The sequence below is a fragment of the Vipera berus genome, assembly GCF_964194415.1.
Source record: "Vipera berus genome assembly, chromosome: Z".
NCBI classification, from domain to species: Eukaryota; Metazoa; Chordata; class Lepidosauria; order Squamata; family Viperidae; genus Vipera; species Vipera berus.
In genome coordinates this window covers 91,931,399-91,953,347 of record NC_138205.1, presented here as the reverse complement: position 1 = coordinate 91,953,347, position 21,949 = coordinate 91,931,399, and the positions used below count along the sequence as shown (strand labels likewise).

Here is a 21,949-nt window from a genome sequence, read left to right as displayed (position 1 = left end):
TTAGTTTTTGAAAATATTTCTTCAATATTTTTTTTACCGAAAATGCAAGTACCAATTAATGAGGAAGAATTTGGTTTTTCAAATCTTGAGCTTACTTATCTTCAAACTTACTTATTGTCAAGTGTTAAGTAGTGGAAGCCATCAATTGTTGTACTTTTCCAATTTGGGTAACTTGGAATATGTATATATAGTATCTTTGGTTGGATGGATAGTATTAGGTTCTAACGTCTCTCTAATATTTCTGGGAACAATTATATAAGTTAGAAATCTATGGAATTAAATGTCTAATAAAAATAGATTTAATTCTTTTTCCCGTGCTAATTTGACTTCATGGGGAAATCCAACATTAAAAATTTGGGGGAAAATGGTAACATGGAAAAATTGGTTGAAAACAAGGATATTGACTTTAGACTAATTGATAGATGATGGGATGAATTTTTAACCTAGGTTGTTACTAAAATAAATGTCTGTCAGATGTAACTCAGTGGTAATATCCACAGCTACAACATTTATTAGTGATATTGTTGGACCAGCAGCATTTCCAGCTTCTGAGATAATAAAAATACTAGAACCAAACATATTTTAAAAATAAAAAACTATTATTAGTTTTTATACATATTTGTTATCAATAAATCAATTTGATGTGCAAAAGTTAAAAAAATGATAAATTCTAATATTGTCCAGAGTAAACAATGAGAGTGTTTGTTTATAATGAGAGTGTAGTGGATCTTAAACTATGACTGACACAACAACAACTTTTTTTTCTATTCTATCCAAATTATTTTAAGCACTTGTTTCACATGTTTTATTATGTATGTATTTTTGTGTTTTATATCTTTTTTCTTTTTTGTTATTATTTTAAAAAGCAATTTAAAAACCCATCATTTTTACAGTAGCTAGATTTGTAGGGCAGGGAAGCTCTCTGGAACTCTATTGGCAGATTTTATTTTTATTTTCATTTAAAATGTGTTGACCAGCAACATTCTATTAACTTGGAGAAAAGGTTGTCTTCTTTATATTAAACTGCTGTTTTTGGCACTATCTGTAAGTTAAAAAGCTTCACTATGCACTATGCAAGGAGAGTGGATAAATTTCTGCAGCAAACCATGGCAAGATCCACACTTCTGCATTTGACAGAACTGTTATCCTCTCAAAGCTGTTCTAATGGCTCACATTCATTTCACAGTGTGAACCTATTTAATAAAGTTATTCTGATTTATTTCATGTCTTTTTGTCTTTGGGAACAACTGGACCAAATCAAAACTAGCCTTACATACAGTATAAAGACATCTTATCACATAAGGTTCTGGAAAGGAAGTTGAACCAATCCAGATTTTAATTGTCTTAATTATCAATGAAGGCAAATACAGTATACATATCCAAGGATAATGATGAGAGATCAAAATTAGGCCCATGACTGACCCAAATTCAATCCTGTATTAATTATATATATGCTTGGGCATACATGATGAAGGATGTTACAGTTTTTAAATCTGCTTACTGGTATAGATACATTTTTAAAAGACCATGGTACTCACGCTAGATTGAAAGAATATGAGTCACACAAAAGAATGTATACATCAACTATTGTAACCATGATGCTTGATGAAGTGGGAGAATTATCATCAAATCAGGATAGACTTTGCAGATATGTACCTACTCTTTTCCAATGATACATGTAGTCCATTTTCCCATAAACTACCAGAGCAGAGAGATTTGGAAGTTAATGTGAGATTCCCATGTAAAGGGTTTTACATGATTTCCACCAATACCTCTCTTGGAATGGAGGAGAAATTTCTCTATTTTTACATATTGGATATGTGAATATTCATAATTACTCAATTATCTCTCACATAGCAAACCAGTAATCCCACTAAAAGAAATGCCAAAGGTGTGGAAACAATCCTCAATATGAAAAGAGAAAAGGAAAAATTGGCCTGCACTATAGGCCGTCCAGATTAAGGCAACAGTTTAAAACTCATAAATAAATAATAATTGATTTTTCTGTTGTTTTTTGCTAAAATGATGAATAAATGAAAAATAAAAAAATTAAATAGTAGTCTAAAACTACATAAAGCTCGGTAAATCAAATGATAGAATAATGCCTAGAAATGTACATCAAATAAGGAATCTCAATGTCATTCTAATCAGTTATGCTTGTTCAGTAATTCAGAAGGCCTTTTTTGTTTTTTTAAGAAATTGTGTTGCTTCAATTCTATTACTTAATTTTAAATTAAGCCCCATTTAATTCAATGTACTCTGTGAGTAAACCTGCATAGGACTGAAGCCTTCTATGTGGATTTACAAGGAATTTGGTGGATCTCTTTGGACAATTAACATGGAGAGCAAAGTTAATAAGAAATAAGTTAATAAGAAACAAATCACTGAAATCACAGAGAATGGGAGATTTATTTCACACTCATTTTCAGGGAATTCACATATTGATACAGTATGTAAAGACAGGCATCTAGCCAAATCATGTTCTTGCTAATACTATTGGCTTCAAGATGTCATTTTTATGCCACCTCAAAAATTGTTGTGCATGACAAACTGCGGAGAATGACTGCATTAATAGACCCAAATAACTAGTCAAAACCACATGGGAAGGGAGAAGCCAAATGAAAGATGTATGTCCATGTTAATTTATCATTGTGCATTATCTGCTTATATACAATTGGGACTGAAATCCTTTAGTTTGGTCTAAGGTTTAAAATAAACACTTAACAAATGAAAATGTCTTTGCATTTGGGAGGAAGAATACTTATTCTTAAATAAACTAAAGCAAAATAAATAAATAAATAAAATGTACCATTTGCTAGTCAAAATTAAATGAGATTCTGCCTTGTAGCCTTTCTCAGCTGTGATTGAATAATGTATCTCTGCCTCCTGTCAGACATATGATACTTTATCCCATAATAGACCAAACTATCTTCTCACCAGCTGAGCTCAGGGTCATTCCCAGGTCAAGCTGGTTAAAGATGGCTGTCAACTCATTGCCAGAGTCACAAATGCACTTTAAATCACCTTTATCTCACTTAAAATGTTGATGCTTTCCAGCGATGACTATAGCCATAATCATAACATTGAGATGCAATTTAGAAGAACATTTCATGGAACCCCTGAAATCCTAAGCTAAAGTCTGTTTATATAAAGTTCAGTATACCTCATGTTAGGGAAACTGCAGGATAATATAAGTGACAGTATCACTAACAAAACAGTTATAATACTTGCAGTATGTCAGAAAGAAGGTTGCAGGGAGGGGGGCGGAGAGATCTATTATAGTTTCTAGGTACATTATAAATGGCAAAGATGATTTTAAGAGGGAACAATGAGAGAAATGCATCTTTTTAAAGTGGAAGGTTAATTATTCTTCTGACAAACATATGCAGGGGAAAAAATTATGGGAAGAGAACACATTATTATATCAGTACTGTTTCACTGAATGTGATAAATTGTGATAAATTCTCTTTAGAACTGTGACTATTTCTTAATTATAACTTTATGCATACTTTATTGATATGACATTTGTTTCACTTGTCATTTTTGTTAGCAGTGTTAATTTGACATTTATTTATTGTATGTAAGAGCATTTAAGTTCCTGTAGACATTTTGAAATCCAACTTACTGAATTCCATGGATGCTGGCACAGAGTATAGTATCCACAAGAATTGCAATGGCTTTAGGAGCATCATTTGAAATAAACAGTCCGGCCAGATTTACATCAGATATATAAATTAACAACTCCTGGAGTTATTAATCTATATATTCTTATAGTCCTCACCAATACAACTAAAGAGCAAGGCTTATGACATCTGTAGTCCAAAGGACACGGGATCTCCAAATTACCAGATCCAGATCTAAAAGACATAAAAATAAGTTCTGCAAGCCCCTAGGTTAAATAATTGTAACTTCCTTTTCTGTCTACTTTATTCTGCCAGTAAAGTATAATTCTATAATCTAACTTCTTTTTTTTAAAAAAAAAAATCAAATACATTGATTTCAAGTGTAAGCCTAGAATTAGGAAAACTCCAGTACATGCCTCCTCTTGGCCAGTCATTGTCTTTTACTCTAGAGAATTTTGTGATAATAAAGTTTAGATAAAGCCAGAGAGTGCCTTTGAGCTACTTCAAAAAAAAAGTGAGTTAAAAATTGTTCCAATCTAAATTTCTCTTGTATTTCATATTTCTTCTATCAGTTGTTTCCTAATATCTTTGAATTTTTGTTTTGGTTTACTTTTTCTATAAATTGAACCTTTTTCACTTGATAACTGCATTCTAAATCTTTTCAGCAACAGTGGTTGTCCATACACATTAGAAAGATCATATTTAGACTACTGAAGATTCTTGGGCAAATACTGATATCATGTATAATTAGTTTTCATCTGGATCCAAACTTTGGACCTATATAATTAGCAGCCTGATATTTTCTGAATTTCTTTTAATCATTTCTATGTTGTATTCAAATGGTAGCAAAGAATATGGTGGCAAACATGAACACTAGTGATCTACAAGAAAAAGAAGCCTCAAATACAGTCTAAATCCATTCCAAGGTTCAGAAATAGCAAAGGAGATACTGTATAATTTTTAGGGGGAAAAAGGCTCAGAGCCTAGTCCAATGTTTAAAAATTTGGACAAGGATCTCAGTCCTTGTTTTCAGAATCTGAAAATACAAAGAAGACTGTAACTGCCGTTGTCTCCATTTTTAACTGCCTTTCATGCAGAGGCAGCAGAAGACTCCACCCAAACTTAGCTGGCATTAATTGTAGGGAGAAACTTCTTTATCCTCAAACGTCTATCTCCTGAAGCTTTGCATTTCTCGTTATTCAGGAAGAGTGCTGTTCTCATTGCCTTGAGGGTTGAAACATCTTCAGGGAAAGAAGCCTGTCTTTGAGGTCTTTTACTATTTCTGACACTTCAAGAGAAATATTATTCTATGGCTCCTCTGGCTCCTCTTTCAGCCTGTTCTCCCCCCCCCCCCATCTTCCTCTAAGAAGGATTCATCTGATGAAGTCATAATACTGTACCTCAACCTGGTTGCTAAACTTTTCTTTCTTCCCCCAAAATATATAGCACCCCTGCCCCATGATTAATAATGGGACCCCTCTGAGCTATTCATTTTCTCTCCTTTATGTTAATTCCCCAGCTTATTGTTTATACTGACATAACCTTGCTTCTGGGTTTCCTGTCCTTCACAGGCCTGACATCAACTTCCATTCAATTCTCATCATGCTTTCCATTACAAAAGATGATCCAAGAAAACTGGTATAGTTCTGTCACTGCCCACCACATTAGCTCCACTCAGTAGTGGCAGGACCTCAATACAGCCCAGGTGCAGCTACATATAGAATGCTTTTATTTTATTTTTTATTTTATTTTAATCCCATTTATATCCCGCCCTTTTCCGAAGACTCAGGGCGGCTTACAATTTAAGCACAAACCAATTTCCTTGATGTGTTATATTTTCATGAAGGGACAATGCACGTAGAAAGGAGTGCTGAACGATATCTATTTATTTATTATTTATTCATTCATTCATTCAATTTCTACGGACGCTCATCTCACCCAATGACTCTGAGCAGCTTACAGTTTGAAAAAGAAATACATTACGTGTATATATATTATAATTACAAATACTAAAACATTTTAAAACAATAAAAACATCCAAGATAAATATACATAGCACCCCAAATACTTGGCCAGTTAGCAAATCAGCCAGGAAACCAGGCCCTTATCCCAAGCATTGGAAAATAGCCAGGTTATCAAGGCCTTTAAAACGGCTAACAGTGTTAGGGACATTCTAATCTCTGAAGGGTGGAGCAGGGGCCATTATGGAAAAAATCCAGCTTTTCAGCCCCACAAGCCAACACACTTTGGCTGACAAGATCCGCAGCATGCCCATTCTGCTCTATCTAGTTGGATGGCTTTACCCTAATATGTTTGTTTATTTGTTTGTTTGTTCAAATTGATTGATTTTTTTATCTCACATTTATTACTTTATAAGTAACTCAAGGCAATAAATATACCTAATACTCCTTCCTCCTCCTATTTTCCCCACAGCAACAAACCTATGAGGTGAGTTAAGCTGAGAGTGACTGGCCCAAAGTCACTCAGTCAGCTTTCATACCTAAAGAGGGACTAGAACTCACAGATTCCTGGTTTCCAGCTGGCGCCTTAACCACTAGACAGAGGCACTTATAGATAGATTTCTTTATACAGACCTTTGTCTCAGATGTCAACACTAATGGGTGGATAACAGACTTGGATTCCTCAGGGAGTGACTTATCCTTGCAGTCCACCTTTACATGCCTTTGCATTTCATACTTATCTTTTCTTTATAGAAGATCACTGTAAAGGTTGAAATAGTAATGCATAGTTTCCTAAAGAAATCAGAGTAACTGAATGGAAGAAATTGTGAGAAGGGCTGCTGTTTCTGAAAGAACAAAAACTACAGATTAATTTCAGCAGGCACTTCTTATATTCTATTAAAGCTTAGCAAATATTGCTACCTTCTCTACAAATGAATTAGTCTTCAGCAGTTTTGAGTACTGCCTCAAGATGTGAACTATACGCATTTACCAGGGAGCTCCACTAAGTCAATGGTTCTTTTTTTTCCCCTTGCAATAAACATGGATGAGATGTTAGTCTAAAACAGTGATGGCGAACCTTTTAGAGACCGAGTGCCCAAACCACAACCCAAAATCCACTTATTTATCACAAAGTGCCAGGGCCGCATCAGCATTGTGGTGTCCTCGGGGGGGGCATGGGGGCGTGGCCCACTGGGTGGGCATGACTGTGGTTGTCACGGCAGACTGGGTGGGCATGGCTGGGGTGGGCATGGCCACCTCAATGTTGCTCATGGGGGGGAATGCCTGTGGGGGCTGGGTAGGGTTGGGGGAGATCCAGGGGGTCTCTGGCAGGTAGGGTGGTGGGCAGGAGGACCAGCATAGATGGGGGAGAGGCACGCAATCCTTACTGGGACTTGGGGGGCCATGGTGCTGATGGTGATCTGGCTTTCCCTGCTTGGGGTGGTCTTTGGCTTGCTGGGAGTGGGCGTGCTCTACCGCTTTTACTCAAACTTGCTACCTGGCCACTTTGCCTCCTTTGTGCTGGATGGGGCTGCTGCTCTAGGCGGCGGCAGTGGCCTAATGGACCTGCGCGTGCCCACAGAGAGGGCTCTGAGTGTCGCCTCTGGCACGCATGCCATAGGTTCGCCACCACTGGTCTAAAATCTTGGCATGTGTAGCTTAAGAGGTTATTAGCAATGTTATTAACAATGACCCCTTCACAAAGTACAGTGTAGATGGTTAGATTTTAAAATGCAATACTATTTGGTTTTTCCAATACTGCATGCTTATGCCACAATTAAAAATCAGATTTTTTAAAGACATTGGGTATAAAATATATCTACATAAGTATCAATTTTTTAAAAAAACTTTAAATAATGATATAGTATATGTAAGCTATTTTTTATTTCTAAGAAATCTCTAAAATTAATTTTAAGAATACATATTATATCAAAGTAATGGCTTCTATCTTTTGAAACGTATGATTTGTTTTTGTAATAATCAATATATAAAGTCCCATCTCAGAGAAAACTATTTCAGCTCTAACTCTTTTCTAATGCACATATATTGAAATTTCTCAATAATAGCTAAAATGAATGAAAAAATATATTGCATGTACACAATATTATGCCAAACTAATTTTATGTATTTCTGTCTATGATTCTATTTATCATTCTATACATCCATCAGTCAATCAATTATAGATACATTTCCTCCTGCATAATAGTACATTTTAGAATGGATTTTGTATTGAAGGACTAGATGTAATTTTTGCAATTACAAAGATAGACCAATGGAATGGTCCAGGCATGTATAATATGAGTTTTATATAATTTTTAATGTTTTTATTGCTGCCATAATGAAGGCATACTTTAGTCAAATGAATTAAAAAACTGGGTTCATCAACCATTGTATAAAGTAGGAGGTCTTCAACAAGCCTCAAGTTAACTCAGTATGTCAGCCAGCGTACCGTCCATTCTCAGAAAAGTTCTTCACATTTTGAAAGAGGTTATTTTAAGATCAATCTCAAGTATTCAGAAGCACATTTGAACATCAAGTCTAAACATTATTTTTGCTATTGTATGTTATATTAACAGGGGTCTGTTAATTAAATAAGCAGAAACAGCAGCAACAGCAACAAAGGGATGGACTCTGTTAGTTTTATGACATTTGCTCTGGAGTTCATCTTTCTGATCTCTTTGTAGAAGCCTGTCAGCTCTCATTCCACTATCAGGATCTCTGTGTCTAGATCATGACCTCAGCCTGGAAAATATGTCCCTAGGGTTTGTTCCCCAAACCAAAATCAAACCCTGTAATCTGTTAACATACCTAGAAAGTGTTTCTTTTTTATAGTGAAATCCCCAAAGATGCAAAATTATAGTCTCCATGGAGACAAATCAAGATGTAGTGCCCTGGAATGGCAATGGTATGCTGTAAAATGGCAGGCCCATGTCCAGCTCTATTAATAATATATTAGCTAGCTTTCCCTAAGGTACACATAAGGTAAAGGTAAAGGTTCCCCCTCACATGCGTGCTAGTCGTTTCCGACTCTAGGGGCTGATGCTCATCTCTGTTTCAAAGCCGAAGAGCCAGCGCTTGTCCGAGGACGTCTCCGTGGTCATGTGGTCAGTATGACTAGACGCCAAAGGCGCACGGAACGCTGTTACCTTCCCACCGTAGTGGTCCCTATTTTTCTACTTGCATTTTTACGTGCTTTCAAACTGCTAGGTTGGCAGAAGCTGGGATGGGTAACAGGCGCTCACTCTGCTACGCAGCACTTGGGATTCGACCCGCCAAACTGCCGATCTTCTGACACATACATTTACATTTACACAAAAAGACTTTCTAGTCACAGATGGTTACAGATGGTTACACAGTGACACTGCACAAAATAGACTTTTCAGACAAACTTGCTAAGTTCTTGTTAAGTTAGTTGGGGAAGGGAAAGTTGTCACAAACTCCAAGCTTTTGAATCTGCTATTTATTACATTTGTATCATGGGGGGGGGAGGAGGAGGAGGATTATCACTGTGGATAAAAGTTCTGTGGAGTAACTTCCACTAATATTGATTAAATATACTTAGATCTAAGAGGGTTATTATCTAGTTCAGATATAAAAAAATGTGTTGTATACATGCATTCAGCATGTATGTGAAAGGGAAAATATTTTCTTTTCTCCTATAATTTTATGAATTAAAATTTTCTCCTGCTCTTATAAAGAAACCCTGAAAAATTAGGGTCTGCTTATGTAGGTTCTAAATGTTTTGCGGTATAAAGTTCAATGAAAGGCCAGCTTTTGATGTTTTGGAATTTGGGGTGACAATCATGAACTTGGAATTTATGTGTTGGAAATTTTCCCATACTCATAATGCCCAGTTGTCTGAAATACTTCTTTTCCTTTAACAATAGCAATAACACCCAGCAATTGCCATTGTTAATTTGGCAACATGCATTTACATTTTTTTCTGCATTTTTCTAAGTATTTTCAGTTTAATGGAAATGTCTTTTTCTTTCCTCCAAAAGACAAGAAACTTCTAACTGCACATTTTACAGTTGCCTTAGTTCTTATTGTCCAAGAGGTTCATGGAAGTATTCTGTTTCTCATCATACAATCATCTCATTTCTCTACATTTCAGCTGAAAGTCAAGAGAAAATATAACTAGGAAATTCTCCCCATGAGCTTACTTAGAGCAGGCAACAGAAATAATCAGTAAAATAACAAAAAGATAGAATGATAAAAACTTAAAGACAATAGAAACAACAGTGCCTTTCACCATTTCACAACAATCATACCCACACAATGTTTTTCCTAGTAGAAGGATCTTACATTTTTTATTTCCTTATCAAGAAGCATTAGAATTTATTAAAAATAAGCAAACCATTAGAAATAAAATCTAGAGTTTCTTGATAAGGAGATAAAAAAATGTGAAACTCTTACACAAGGAAAGACAGTAATTGTGAATTTATGTGAGAATTCACTGCACTTTACTTTTGCATAATAGGTATATATGACTAAAGCTAAAGAAAATCGAAATTAATCTATGAATGCATAATTTGGAGACACTGTTCTATCTCATATTCAGTGGGTAGGCACTTGTCTGCTGGGAAATATTTTGTGAATGACTTATTTTTATTCCTTTATTTCTGTCATATTCATAAATGTCATCCAAGGGCTATTATTAATATTTAGATTTTTGCTGTATCCCAGGGTGTTGTTTCAATTAATGCCTGATTTTTTTTCATCCCAGAAGTATATCTTATTTGTAAAGATTCAAAGGTCAGATTTGTCTTCTTAACACAAGAAACAATATTTTACCATGAACTATTAATTCCGGTCATATAGTAGATGACATTGAATGATCTTGGGCCAGTCACTCTCTCTCAGCCCAACCCACCTCAAAGGCTTGCTGTTGTGGGGGAAAACAGGAGGAGGAAGGAATATTTGCTGTCTTGAGTTATTTATTTTTAAAGGTGGGAGATAGATAGATAGATAGATAGATAGATAGATAGATAGATAGATAGATAGATAGATAGATAGATAGATGATAGGTAGGTAGGTAGGTAGGTAGATAGATAGATAGATAGATAGATAGATAGATAGATAGATAGATAGATAGATAGGCAGGCAGGCAGGCAGGCAAACAAATAAATAGAAATAAATATCTCTGCTTTTTAAATTCAGGATCAGTTTCTCTATGCATCATTTCAGTATTGGCAGACAGCAATACCAACGTCTGCTGAGAGATAGTTATGTTCTAAAAGTATTATAGATAGTTTTGCTTAATTTCTCCACATAGCTTTTCTTAGTTCATTCCATGCCAGAGCTGGAAGAAGGCTGAAAATGAAGGAAGATGAACTGTGTGAAGAGAGATGCATCTTTCTTTGGTTGTAGCTTGATAGGAAATGATGAAAAACATCTGGGGTTATGAAAATGTCCAGTCCAAGTCTCTGTTTACTGAACTCTCTACAAATACCAGCATCTGTCACCAAGGAACCACAGAAGGGGTTTCTATCCTATCACAAGATCTTGATGGCATGTCCTAGGGCTTCTCCCTGGGGTGCTCAGCTGGCTGAAGTATTTTGGTCAAAGGGAGGAAGAAGTGATTCCAGTTTAAGCAAAGAACATATTAATAGGATAAAGAAGTATGAGTGATTGAGTAAGATGTTTTTTAAGAAACTGCCAAGGTTTTGGATAAACAGGATTTTGAGAGAAAGAAAAGAAGAAATGAGGAAAAAAATGAAATTGATGCATGAAATATATTAGACGCATTTCTACCATTTAAGTCAATATAACAATATAACTTTCCTACATTACATTTAATGCTAGTGCACAGTTCTATGTTCATGCTATACAAATTGTCTCTGGAGTATAAGGGGAAGTTTTATAATAGCCCCTCTTTTTTTAAAAGCAAAAAAAATGTTGGTTATTTCATGTTCCTTGGGGTTTAGCGAAAGCACTCCAATCTGTACTTTTGAGAAGGGAAGCTTACAAGTTCATCCTGGACAGTGCACAGATGTAGTTATACTTCAGACTGGAAGCATTTGCCCTATTTAACAATAAACCAGGGACATAGTAACAATATGTCACTGCACTTTTAAACACAAACTGTATAAAAGTAAATATACCTCACAATAATAAAAAAATGTCTATGTAAACTGTTTCTTCCCTATGTGTCCACTTACCCCCACATCTCTCTTTAACTTGTCTTTGAATTAATGTTATTTTAAAATCAAGCTTGAGGAACCTCTGGACTTCTACATATGGTTGGGCTACAATATCAAACCATTGTCAAGGAAAAGGGGAATTGTAGTCCAAAGAATCTTAGTCCATTCTTGTGTCACAAAGATGCAATGTGGTAGTCCTCCTAGGCTCACAGCTACTAATAGAAAGACAAATGGAAATTCTATCCCAAGGAGGTCTTTGTCCACTCCAGGCTGATGCATGCATGTGGCCCTTTCTGGAGCAGGAATAACTTGGCTTCAAGGACTCTTTCTTTTATGACCAATTAGACTACAGGAATAGATCCTACACAGACTTGTCTTTGAAGAGTATCTGGAAATTACAAAGGGTCCCAAATGTAGCAGCTGCCCACTGATTGGCTTTATTACTAGCATCATATTAACCCTATTTTTTGGATTTGCATTAGCTATCAAGAATTTTGGGGGTGCAATTCCAAGTCTTGATATGGTTTTGCACCTGGAAATTTTCAAGATTGCCTTCCTCAGCTGGACTCAATCTAGCCAAGAAATCCTGGGAGAAGCTGCTCACAGTACCTCATGTCCATGAAGTAAAGGGGTGCTGATCTCAGGAAGCATTACCGGTACTTTTATCTCACAGTAATTACTTGATGGAAAAGTTTCCCTCTAGAGTTTTACTGGCTTCATCTCTGATGGATTTCAGTAATGTAAAGGTCAGACTTTCCAAAAAGGCCTTATGAGGATGACTGTTTGTCATCTTCATTCAGGTGTTATTTGTTTATTTGCGTTATTGTGTGACTTCTTTTGAGTTTTGAGTATTTGCTGTAAGACACCGTGTGTATAGGAGATTCATAGGTTTGATATACATCACAACTATCACTAATAACTGTCTCTTTGGCCAGTGACATTTCATACCCAAATAGTTGGGTCTTTTATCTCATCTCTTTTTTAATATGAGAATGATGATATTCCTCCTTCTCTGATTTGCAGTCTAGACCCATGTAACCTCACAGATATTTTGAGAAAGAGTAAGTGTGAGTGGAGCGGGGGGGGGGGAGGATTTAAACAATGGTTCTTTAGTGGTGGCTTGCAAATGGAATCTCTTGACTCTTGCCCACTATTGAAATGGACAGAAGCAATGGTGCTGAAATCGCTTTTTCCTCTCAAGTTTTTGTCTGTTACAATTTACAGAAGTAGCGGTGGTGCTACCCCGAGGGCATACCTCTGCATCTAGGATTGGAAATCATGGCTGAAGTTGTTACCCACTCTTAATCTAGATTGCTTTCCACACCTGCTGAACGAGAACAGCATCAAGATTTTGCACATAAGATTTTTTTGTTAAAATCAACAATTGTTGTTGTTGTTAGTTGCGAAGTCGTGTCCGACCCATCGCGACCCTATGGACAATGTTCCTCCAGGCGTTCCTGTCCTCTACCATCTTCTGGAGTCCATCTAAGCTCACGCCTACTGCTTCAATGACTCCATCCAGCCACCTCATTCTCTGTCGTCCCCTTCTTCTATTGCCCTCAATCTTTCCCAGCATTAGGCTCTTCTCTTCTCATTAGGTCATCAACAATATATATATATATATTTGAATAAGAGCTATTAGACGGGGGGGGAGGGGGGGGAGGGAGGGAAGTAGAAGTAGAGAGAGAATGCAAGGAAATGAGGCTGTCTGCCAATTGCAGCTATTAAATCCAAGGGCGTTTTGCATTGATTTCTATCAGACATTGATCGTCAAATTGAAGTACTAGCACAAACATAACATAGAGCCTCTTGGTTTGGGAGTTGTATAATGAGATTAGTCTGGAAGATTAACTTGGAAAGAGCCCCCTATAAGGGAAAGAAGTTCTTCAATGTATTTCTGGTTCCCTCTTTTTAAACTAAGGCTTTATCAAAGCAATGTTGTTTTCGCAGCAGTTATAAAGTAATATATCCATATCAATAGATGTCAGTCCTTTTCTTATCAATGAGGGCAAAGAATGCACCATTCATGGAGGCTGGAGGTGGATATCTCCTATTTCAATAGAATATGATTAGCCGCATGGAAAGCAAAGAGACTAACTTCAAGACTGTTGCAATGTTGGATGACACATAGGTATCTGTTTTGGGGGGCTAACAGTTTATTGGCCACTTTGCTCTCCATATCGCTGAAAGGTGTAAAATTGGATTAAATAGCCAAACAAGGAGCTAATCCAATACATGCTATATGAAGAATGAAGGTGTTAGCCTGTTATTTTTGGAACATTTCTTTATTAATTTAAAGAATAAATGAGTACACTTAATTTACAAATTTACAACTTGGAAAAATAGTAGCTCAGTGTTTCCTGTTGTCATCTTTTTTTGGGGGGGTGGATTGGTATTGGGTTGGTTCTTTTTGGGTTGGTAATGCAACTGATTTATTTTTCATCCACAAAGCAGATACAACCTAAGCAATATAATAAGCCATTTTTTTCCTCTTCTGCTTCATTCCTGTTACAATAAGAGTGCCATTCTTTAAGCTTCTAAGATTTTATATATACCAATCCTCATTTTTTTTCCTGTTACACAACAATATCATTTAAAAACAAAAAAAAATAACATCCATTTCATTTTGATTAATTAATATTCTTGAAAATTCTCAGCTCTGGATTATAGAGTGGGCAGGAAAAACTTGTTTTATTGGAAATCAAGACTTAGAAATGCTGCCTCAAATTAGATACGTCCCGTGAATAAAGGGGAAGAATTTTGCAAAGTAGCCACATCTTTACAGCTATATTGTTAGAGTTTGGGATCTTTAAATATTACTGTGAAAACACAACTAAGGAGGGGGAAACAGCAGTTTGGAGCAGAATTTGATCTTCTGGGTTATTTCCGAGTCCAACTCTTGACATAACTAGATGCCTCTAGTTTTTCTTTCCATCCATACGAAATTGCTGAGCCCCATAGGCTAGCTAGTTGCAAGAGAAAAAAAAGGTGAGAAGCCGATTTCCTTCCGTTAAATGAATGGCAGTAAAGCGTTAGAAGAGTCGGGCGGTTCAGCCTGTATGAAAGACATGCGTGCACTCTTTAGAAACCTCGCACTGATCGAGCGTTTAGATATTATTTTAGGTCTCCTCCCGCTTCATTTTCCTCACCCCGCTTTTTTCCCTCCGCTTTCTCTAACTCGCACGAATACACCCAATGCAATCTTCTTATTTTCTGTGGAAGGAGACTCTTCCGAGTGTTTTCCAGCGCAAGAAGCGCGCTGGGTTCTACTTTTTTTTTTGAATTGCCACAGTGACTTGCCGAGATGTTCGTGTCGGTTCGGGCAGTTTTCCATCATGGAAACAAGCCCCCACGTAGTCAGACCTGAGTGAGATTAAATCCGGGTGTTAAAGATTTGAGCAAAGGGAGACTAAAAACGCAGCTCTTATCACCGACAGAGCTGTAAGCGCCTCAACTCCCAACTCCCTCACCTCGCTCGCTTTCCCACGGCAGCATCTGAGCAAACGGAGCAGCTGGGCCGAATTAAAAAGTCCGCGATGGCCTCGCAAGCAACTTGGGAGCCCCGTTCCAGTAGGCAGACCAACCTTCATCGGCGGAGCCCAGGATTTCCCAGCGAAGTCCTGCATTTGAGATCAGGGAAAGTAGGATATCAGCCCTAGATATTTTTTTATTTTTATTTTTTAAAAATGAGATTTGAACTGTGGAAAACAGTTGCGGAGTACTAGGCTGGAGGGAGACAAGAAGATAGATTACAGAGCTATTGTTGGTTTAATTGTACGACATATCCAAAATCCAGGCGCACTCACCCACCGTTTAGTCATGCAGAATATTCTTTACTTTCTAAAAATACACCCATTCTCAGCTTATGTTATTGTTGCTTGTATTTTATTTTTATTCCTAGGGGGCTATTGTTTTATAGATGAGTACTTATGTAAACAAAGTTATCACCACCCTAAAACTATATTTGGTTACTAACATAAATTTTGAAAACAACTCTCTGATTTTTAAGCTTAGAAACCAGGGAATGTTCCTCTCAGATAAGCATACAAAGAAACATATTTGTCTGTTTATTATCTATTTATCATGCAGATAGATGTTACTTCTCTGGACACTTTAAACATTACCAGACCATTAGAATAAACATAACAGTTAAATAATATCAGAAAATGCAAAGCACCAAGCAGAAATCTGATCATTTCTAGAAACTAAAATGCTATAATAAAAGTTAGTCTCCCTCAAACGTGATCTGCCACTAGAAAGAGGCTAATAAATTCCCATTGAGAATGCATTTATGCAGTGATTAGCTGAACTCTGACCTCTGAAGAGTTGTTGCAATTAGCCACAACGTGCAGCACCTTCAAATGTTCGGTTTTTGTGGAATCCCACAGTCCCTTCTTGTAAGCTTCAGAACTCAAATTCTCTGGTGCGTGCATATACATACACTTTGTCCTGTCAAGCCAATGCACTTTAAGCACTAAAACATGAAAGGCAGAGTATTTCATTTCCACAGATTCTGGTGGAAATATTAAATGAAAATAAAAATGTGCATTAAGGCAACTTCCTGCTAACATCAACAGGACTTTCCTTTGCAAGAAAATAGTTCGCATGACAGCGTTTATCTTTTCAAATGATGTTGATGTAAATAAAAGGTGCAGTGCGTCTTTTTTATTTTGAAAACTGCAGTATATTTTCACTATCAGTGAAACCAAACCAAGAATAAAGGGGGGGGGGAGAAAGAGAAGAGAGAGAAAGGTGTTAAAGATTTTTTTCTGGTGGTTTTAAAATAAAGGTACAGTAAAACTGCTATCTTAATGAACAAGAGGTTGGGGGAAAAAACTGTGGAGGCACACATCTGTATCTGTGTATGTATAAATAATTGTTGCCTTTAGCAGTGAGTGAGATAAACCGCTGGGACTCATTCTAAAGTGACCCATCAGTGAATTCATTTCTGCTTGAACTTTCAGTGAACCTGAGCTGAGATTAAACGGGGTGATCAGCTAAGCAGTTTGTTGTTTGCTGCTTTTTCAACAACCCTTTTCAGACTGAGTAAATATTGATTGCTTTCAATCTGATTGCCTAGAGGAAAACATCTTTGTGAAGCGTCTGAAACCAAACTTTAAGGATGAACATCAAAAAATAGGCTTCAGGTTTTTATTTTAAGAATCCACCTTCTTACCCAAAAGAAAGTCAAGCCTAATTAATCCCAGCTGGATGAGCAAAGGCAATTTTTAAATAACTACTGTTTATTTATTTATTGGCATACCATGGAAAGGTAAGGGTGGATTATCCCAAATTCTGTCATCAAATGAAGAAGAGAAGTGTTAATCAATTCATGAGTATTGATCGATTAATGGTTGGGACTAATCCATCAACTAACTGTATTACGTGAATTCAGTTGTGTGGATTTGTGTAAGCAGCAATAGTCATTGAAAGGACCGCTGACAAAAATTACACATGTTCTGTTTTAGGCAAAAAACACTTCCTACTTAGTCTAAAGGAAACTATTATCTTTATTGTCTAGTGGATCAATTTTCTGACTCTCCACAGTCATACTAAAGATTAGTCAATTAAATTCCTGCACATTTCCTTGGAAGTAAGATTTACCTTGCTGGGTGTGTGTGTGTTCTGTGCGTGTGTATGAGAGAGAGAGAGAGAGAGATGTCAGATATTCAAGTTGATTGATGGGCCTTTTGATCAATAATCTCTAGAACAAACTTTGAAGAAATCTGTGCCACTTCTTTGGGAAGGCAATTTTGTTCTTCTGCATTAATCGGCTTTCAGTCACTTCCATTCTAAATTATTTATTTCAGACTTATTTATTTTCTGGAAAATTACAGTTCAGAGATTACTCAAAAATAAATGCCTTCAGGTGTACCTAGGAATGAGTTATTTATTCTTGAAAGAAGACTCCATATAAGGTGATATTTGTTCCGATAGGTATTTTGGCTATTCAAGTGCTTCTATGAACTCATCCTTCCCACCCTCACTGAGGCAGGACACAGGAAAATCTCTGGAGCTGCTGAAAGGAGTTTTAAATCAACTGATACTAAACCCTTGATCTCCTCTTCTGGGTCTCCAGCTACCTCAAGAAAGAAAAGAGGTGGAAAGAGTGGAAAGAGTCAGGAGTTGGCAGAATTTTGCTAGCCCCAGCCTTGAAAGGTTTCATGCACCCTCCCCGCTGGCATGTAGATGCCACTTGAAAGCTTTTGGCAAATGCCATTTGTTTAGCTTTGAAGCCTTATCCTAATCAACAAAAGGGGAAAATATAAGACAGAAAAGGAGGCCAAGAGGAACTGGAGGCAGGGGGGGAGGGGGGAGAGAGAGAGAAGAGCCAAAGGTGAAAGGAATTTGGGTCTCTGCCCAATTTGGGTCTCTGCTTTGAAGTTGCCCAGAGTGGTAGAAGGTCTTGAGAAAAGAGGCTCAGCAATCCCGGGTTTTCCCCTTGCCCTGATAATAGGCCTGATGTGGCTGCAGATCAGGGCTTGCTTATGCTTGCTTATGCTGATGTTGTGGGAGAAAGAAAACCATGGATGCTTGGGCCAGCCAAAATCTTTGGGCTTTCAACTTCTCCTGCTTTATGGCTGGTGCAGAACTAAAAGCCTCTTGAAGAAGCTGCAAGGCTTTTAAAATTAAATTCTAGTAACAACTTTTTCAAACTGAAACCAGCTGTTGTAAAATGAAAACGATGTTTTGCATTCTTTCCCCTACTGAGAACCCCCTATTTAATGCTACCAGTAATAGAAATCACAAAGGAAGGAAGGAAATCCCTCCAGTGAATTGGCTCTACAGGTTTTTAATAAAAGGTCTGTTTTTTCCCCCAGCAAGTACATGACATCTTCCCCCAACCAGTTTTCCCAATTGCCAGTGAAATTTTGGTTGGGGTTACAGGACACACGGGAAAGAGTTGCTCTAGAAAATGAGCTCTTCAGCTGGATTGTTCCTTGCCTGCTCCAGCTTGTCTTCCAAGATTTGTGCCTGGAAGATCGTTCTGGCAATTTAGAAGAAAGGAAGGGGAAAGCAGGGCTTCTTGAGAGACAAGGAAATATAAATCTCTTCATTGGTGGCTTGGGATGCAAGGCAAGACCAGCTGAAGACAGCTTCGGCTTTTGAAGAGGACTTAGTTTACACATAGGTCAACATGCAGTTGGGGTGAAAAGGTTAGCACTTGACCCAGGAAGCTTCCACCAAGGTATTTCTAAAAGAGCTGGGATTTGGTTCATTGCCCTTCTTTTTCTTAGTAAAAGATCAGCAAGTTCTCTCTGGGGTCTCCAACTAATGTTACTGGATTTAATCTTGGGGGCCTGGAAGCCCAAGGTTGCAAGAATTTGGCTTGCGCCAAAAGTGGAAGAGAGAGGGCTGATGGGTTAGGCTTCTCCTGCCAAAAAAGGAACCAAAGCGAAGAAGAGCCTGCTACAAGAGTATATTTATTACAGAGATTTCTAGGACCCGTAAAACCCTGCTCTGGATTCCATTCTCTTCCCCTCCCCAAACAGAATCTCAGAACCTTGAATGATTGTACAGAAAATGTCAGAAGCACTCAATCACAAAGGACAACTGATAAAACTCAGTGTTAACTTAGTACACCAAAACTTTGTGCATCATGCAAAGTTCCATACACAAATCACATGAACTATACATTCGTTTGGGCCAGTTGCCACATTGAGAAGTTCAGCTGAAAAATCTAAGGAAGGATAAATGGGAATTGGGGAGCAGGCCTAGTCTCTCCATTTTCTGCATAATAGTTTTGGGTCAAGAATAATTCCATAGAGATTTTGAGAAAAAGAATGATGGGCAGACCTAAATAAGCAAGGTTTCTTTTTAAAAAATCTAGTGCAATTTCAACATTCTTATCTAACTATTTTGAAGGAAGAATACTAGTCTATGATATATATTTTTTGAGGTATCTGATAGAACTGAACACATCTTTGATCATGACAACTTCACTTTTTTGCTATAAAATCGAATCAAGTTTTGAGAATGTAACCACCCTGTTTTAAATTTATAATCAATCTAAACATTTCTAGAAAATCTGTAAAAAGATAAATCTCTTGAACAAAATATTTACAACCAACAACATACGCACGAAAAAACAGGTACATTAAATTAAAGCATGAACTTTTTAGAAGTCATGTAAACGCTTTCAATAGTGCATCTCATTTTGGAACTGCGAACCTCTTTGTCTCTGCCATGGAGGACAGCCTACATAAATGTTCTTTGGCAACTTCATTCTGGTCTATCAACTTTATCATTATGAAAATCACTTTTTGACTTTTCTCACAAGCAGTCTAAAGATGGGAGACACATAAATAAATCCTTGTACTTAGCACTGAGGAGGAAAAAAGCCTGATGCTGAATTAAGGACACCCTCAGTCTTGAAATAAGGCTGTGATCCTGAACTGTTGGGGCCTGTTCTAGCCAAAATCACCTGTAGCTAAATCTCAGTGATACTATGCCACAAAGTCCCTTTCTATTATTTCTCCATCCCCTAACTCAGTAGCCCTGTACTATGCCCACCAATTTGGAAGAAGGTTCCAGGAAAATCAATGAAGCTTGCTTCCAGGTTTCCTTTGGGGAGGCATTTGTTTGAGGGATAGCAGTGGGAAAAGATTTGATCTGGAACCAATTTGGCTAGAGGAAGTTTGGGGTAGGGGGTCCCCTTCAGTCTTTAGAAAAATAGGATTGGGACACTATCAACTACTCTAGGGCTGAACACAGAGGGCCGGGGACTGAAGAATGAGTAACAACTGTGGAGTTCAATTTGAGGTAGTCATAGTATCTGAGGTAGAAGAAGTAGGAGAAGGGGTACATGGGGATGAGCTGGACTTTTCAGAGGAGTCCTCTGCCTTCTCTTCACTTCCAGTTGGTGTGGCCGGAGAGATGGGAAGCAAGCCTTCTTTTTCCCTCTTCTTCTGCTTCATCCTGCGGTTCTGGAACCAGATCTTGACCTGGGTTTCATTGAGTTGCAAAGAGGCTGCTATCTCCACCCTTCGTGCTCTGGTAAGATATTTGTTGAAGTGGAATTCTTTCTCCAGTTCGGTCAACTGTTTGGTGGTGAAATTGGTGCGAACTGTATTGGGCTGACCCACATAACCATACTCTCCAGCTTTCCCTGGGGGGAAAAAAATCAGGCTTAAGTCATACAATCACATCCTGCTGAGCATAAGCATGGATTTAAGGCCTTAACTGATAGGTGACATTTATCGAGGATGGCTCTAGTAGTTGCTAGGTGCAGAAGAAGATGTTTTCTGGGCCAATTCTATGTATGTTTATTCCAAAGCAAAGTCTATTTAAATCAGTAGAAACTAACTTCATTATGCTTGGCTTCTGCATACCACCCCGCCAACCTTGCCTGATAAGAGCCATTTAGATATGTCAGGCAAACCAGGTTGATTCAAAACCAATGAGGGACAATTGTTCACATTTAACAATTTTAACGGTGTGACAGCAGAGTGTAATGTCCATTTTAATAACCTGTTGCCTTCGGGATCCTTCTGGTACCTAGGACAGCCAGGTCAGTCTGCAAATTAGCAGCTTTTCAAAGTACAGAGTGCCTTAACCACCCAGCAAATGAGGACTAACCTGTTTTAGGAGGGTTTCTCTTCACTTTCATCCAGTCGAAAGTCTGGGCTGGTGGAGAAACTTCCAAAGAAGGAGAACTGCAGCTTTCTGGATGGGCGGAGTGGAGAGGAGACAAGGGGTGGCTGAAATTAGTGAGGGTTAAATTCTGCTGCTCCTCTCCGAAAGAGGGATGAATGTACTGAGTAGAATTGGTTGTGCCCCCACCATAACTCTGGGGATGCTGGACCATGGAGGAAGAGACATTTCCCGAGTAGAGAGTAGGAGCGCACGGGGAGTAGCCCCCACTGATTTCCACCTCTTGACTGAGTGGGTAATGGCCATAGCCTCCCGCAGTGAAGTTCTGTGTGCCATAGCCGGACCCGCAGCTGGGGTGCGAGAAGGACACCCCCAAATTGGGGTGATGTTGGTAGGCGGTACCAGCCTGGTGGTGGGGATGGGGGCTTATCTGAACTCCCCTGCCCACCAGAAAGCGATCATCCCCGTTGCAGCTGTTGGCGCTGACAGCGCACGACTGAAAAGTGGTTGTAATCCCATGTTCGGGGTGGTGGTGGTGGCGGTGATAGGCACGGGAGGCGCAAGTGGTGGGCTCGCCGTTGAGGATGGGCGGATAATCGAGGAAGGAATTCATCCTTGCCGTGTCCAT

General features: G+C 38.0%; 1 protein-coding gene across 1 annotated transcript; it reads right to left on the bottom strand.

Moving 5' to 3' along the window:
• Nucleotides 1–20,480: 20,480 nt before the first annotated feature.
• On the bottom strand, nucleotides 20,481–21,949 carry HOXA1 (homeobox A1; the record flags this gene model as incomplete). Its single annotated transcript, XM_081345717.1, has 2 exons — nucleotides 20,481–20,836; nucleotides 21,307–21,949. The coding sequence occupies 2 exons, from the start codon at nucleotides 21,947–21,949 to the stop codon at nucleotides 20,481–20,483; spliced, it is 999 nt and encodes a 332-aa protein (XP_081201843.1).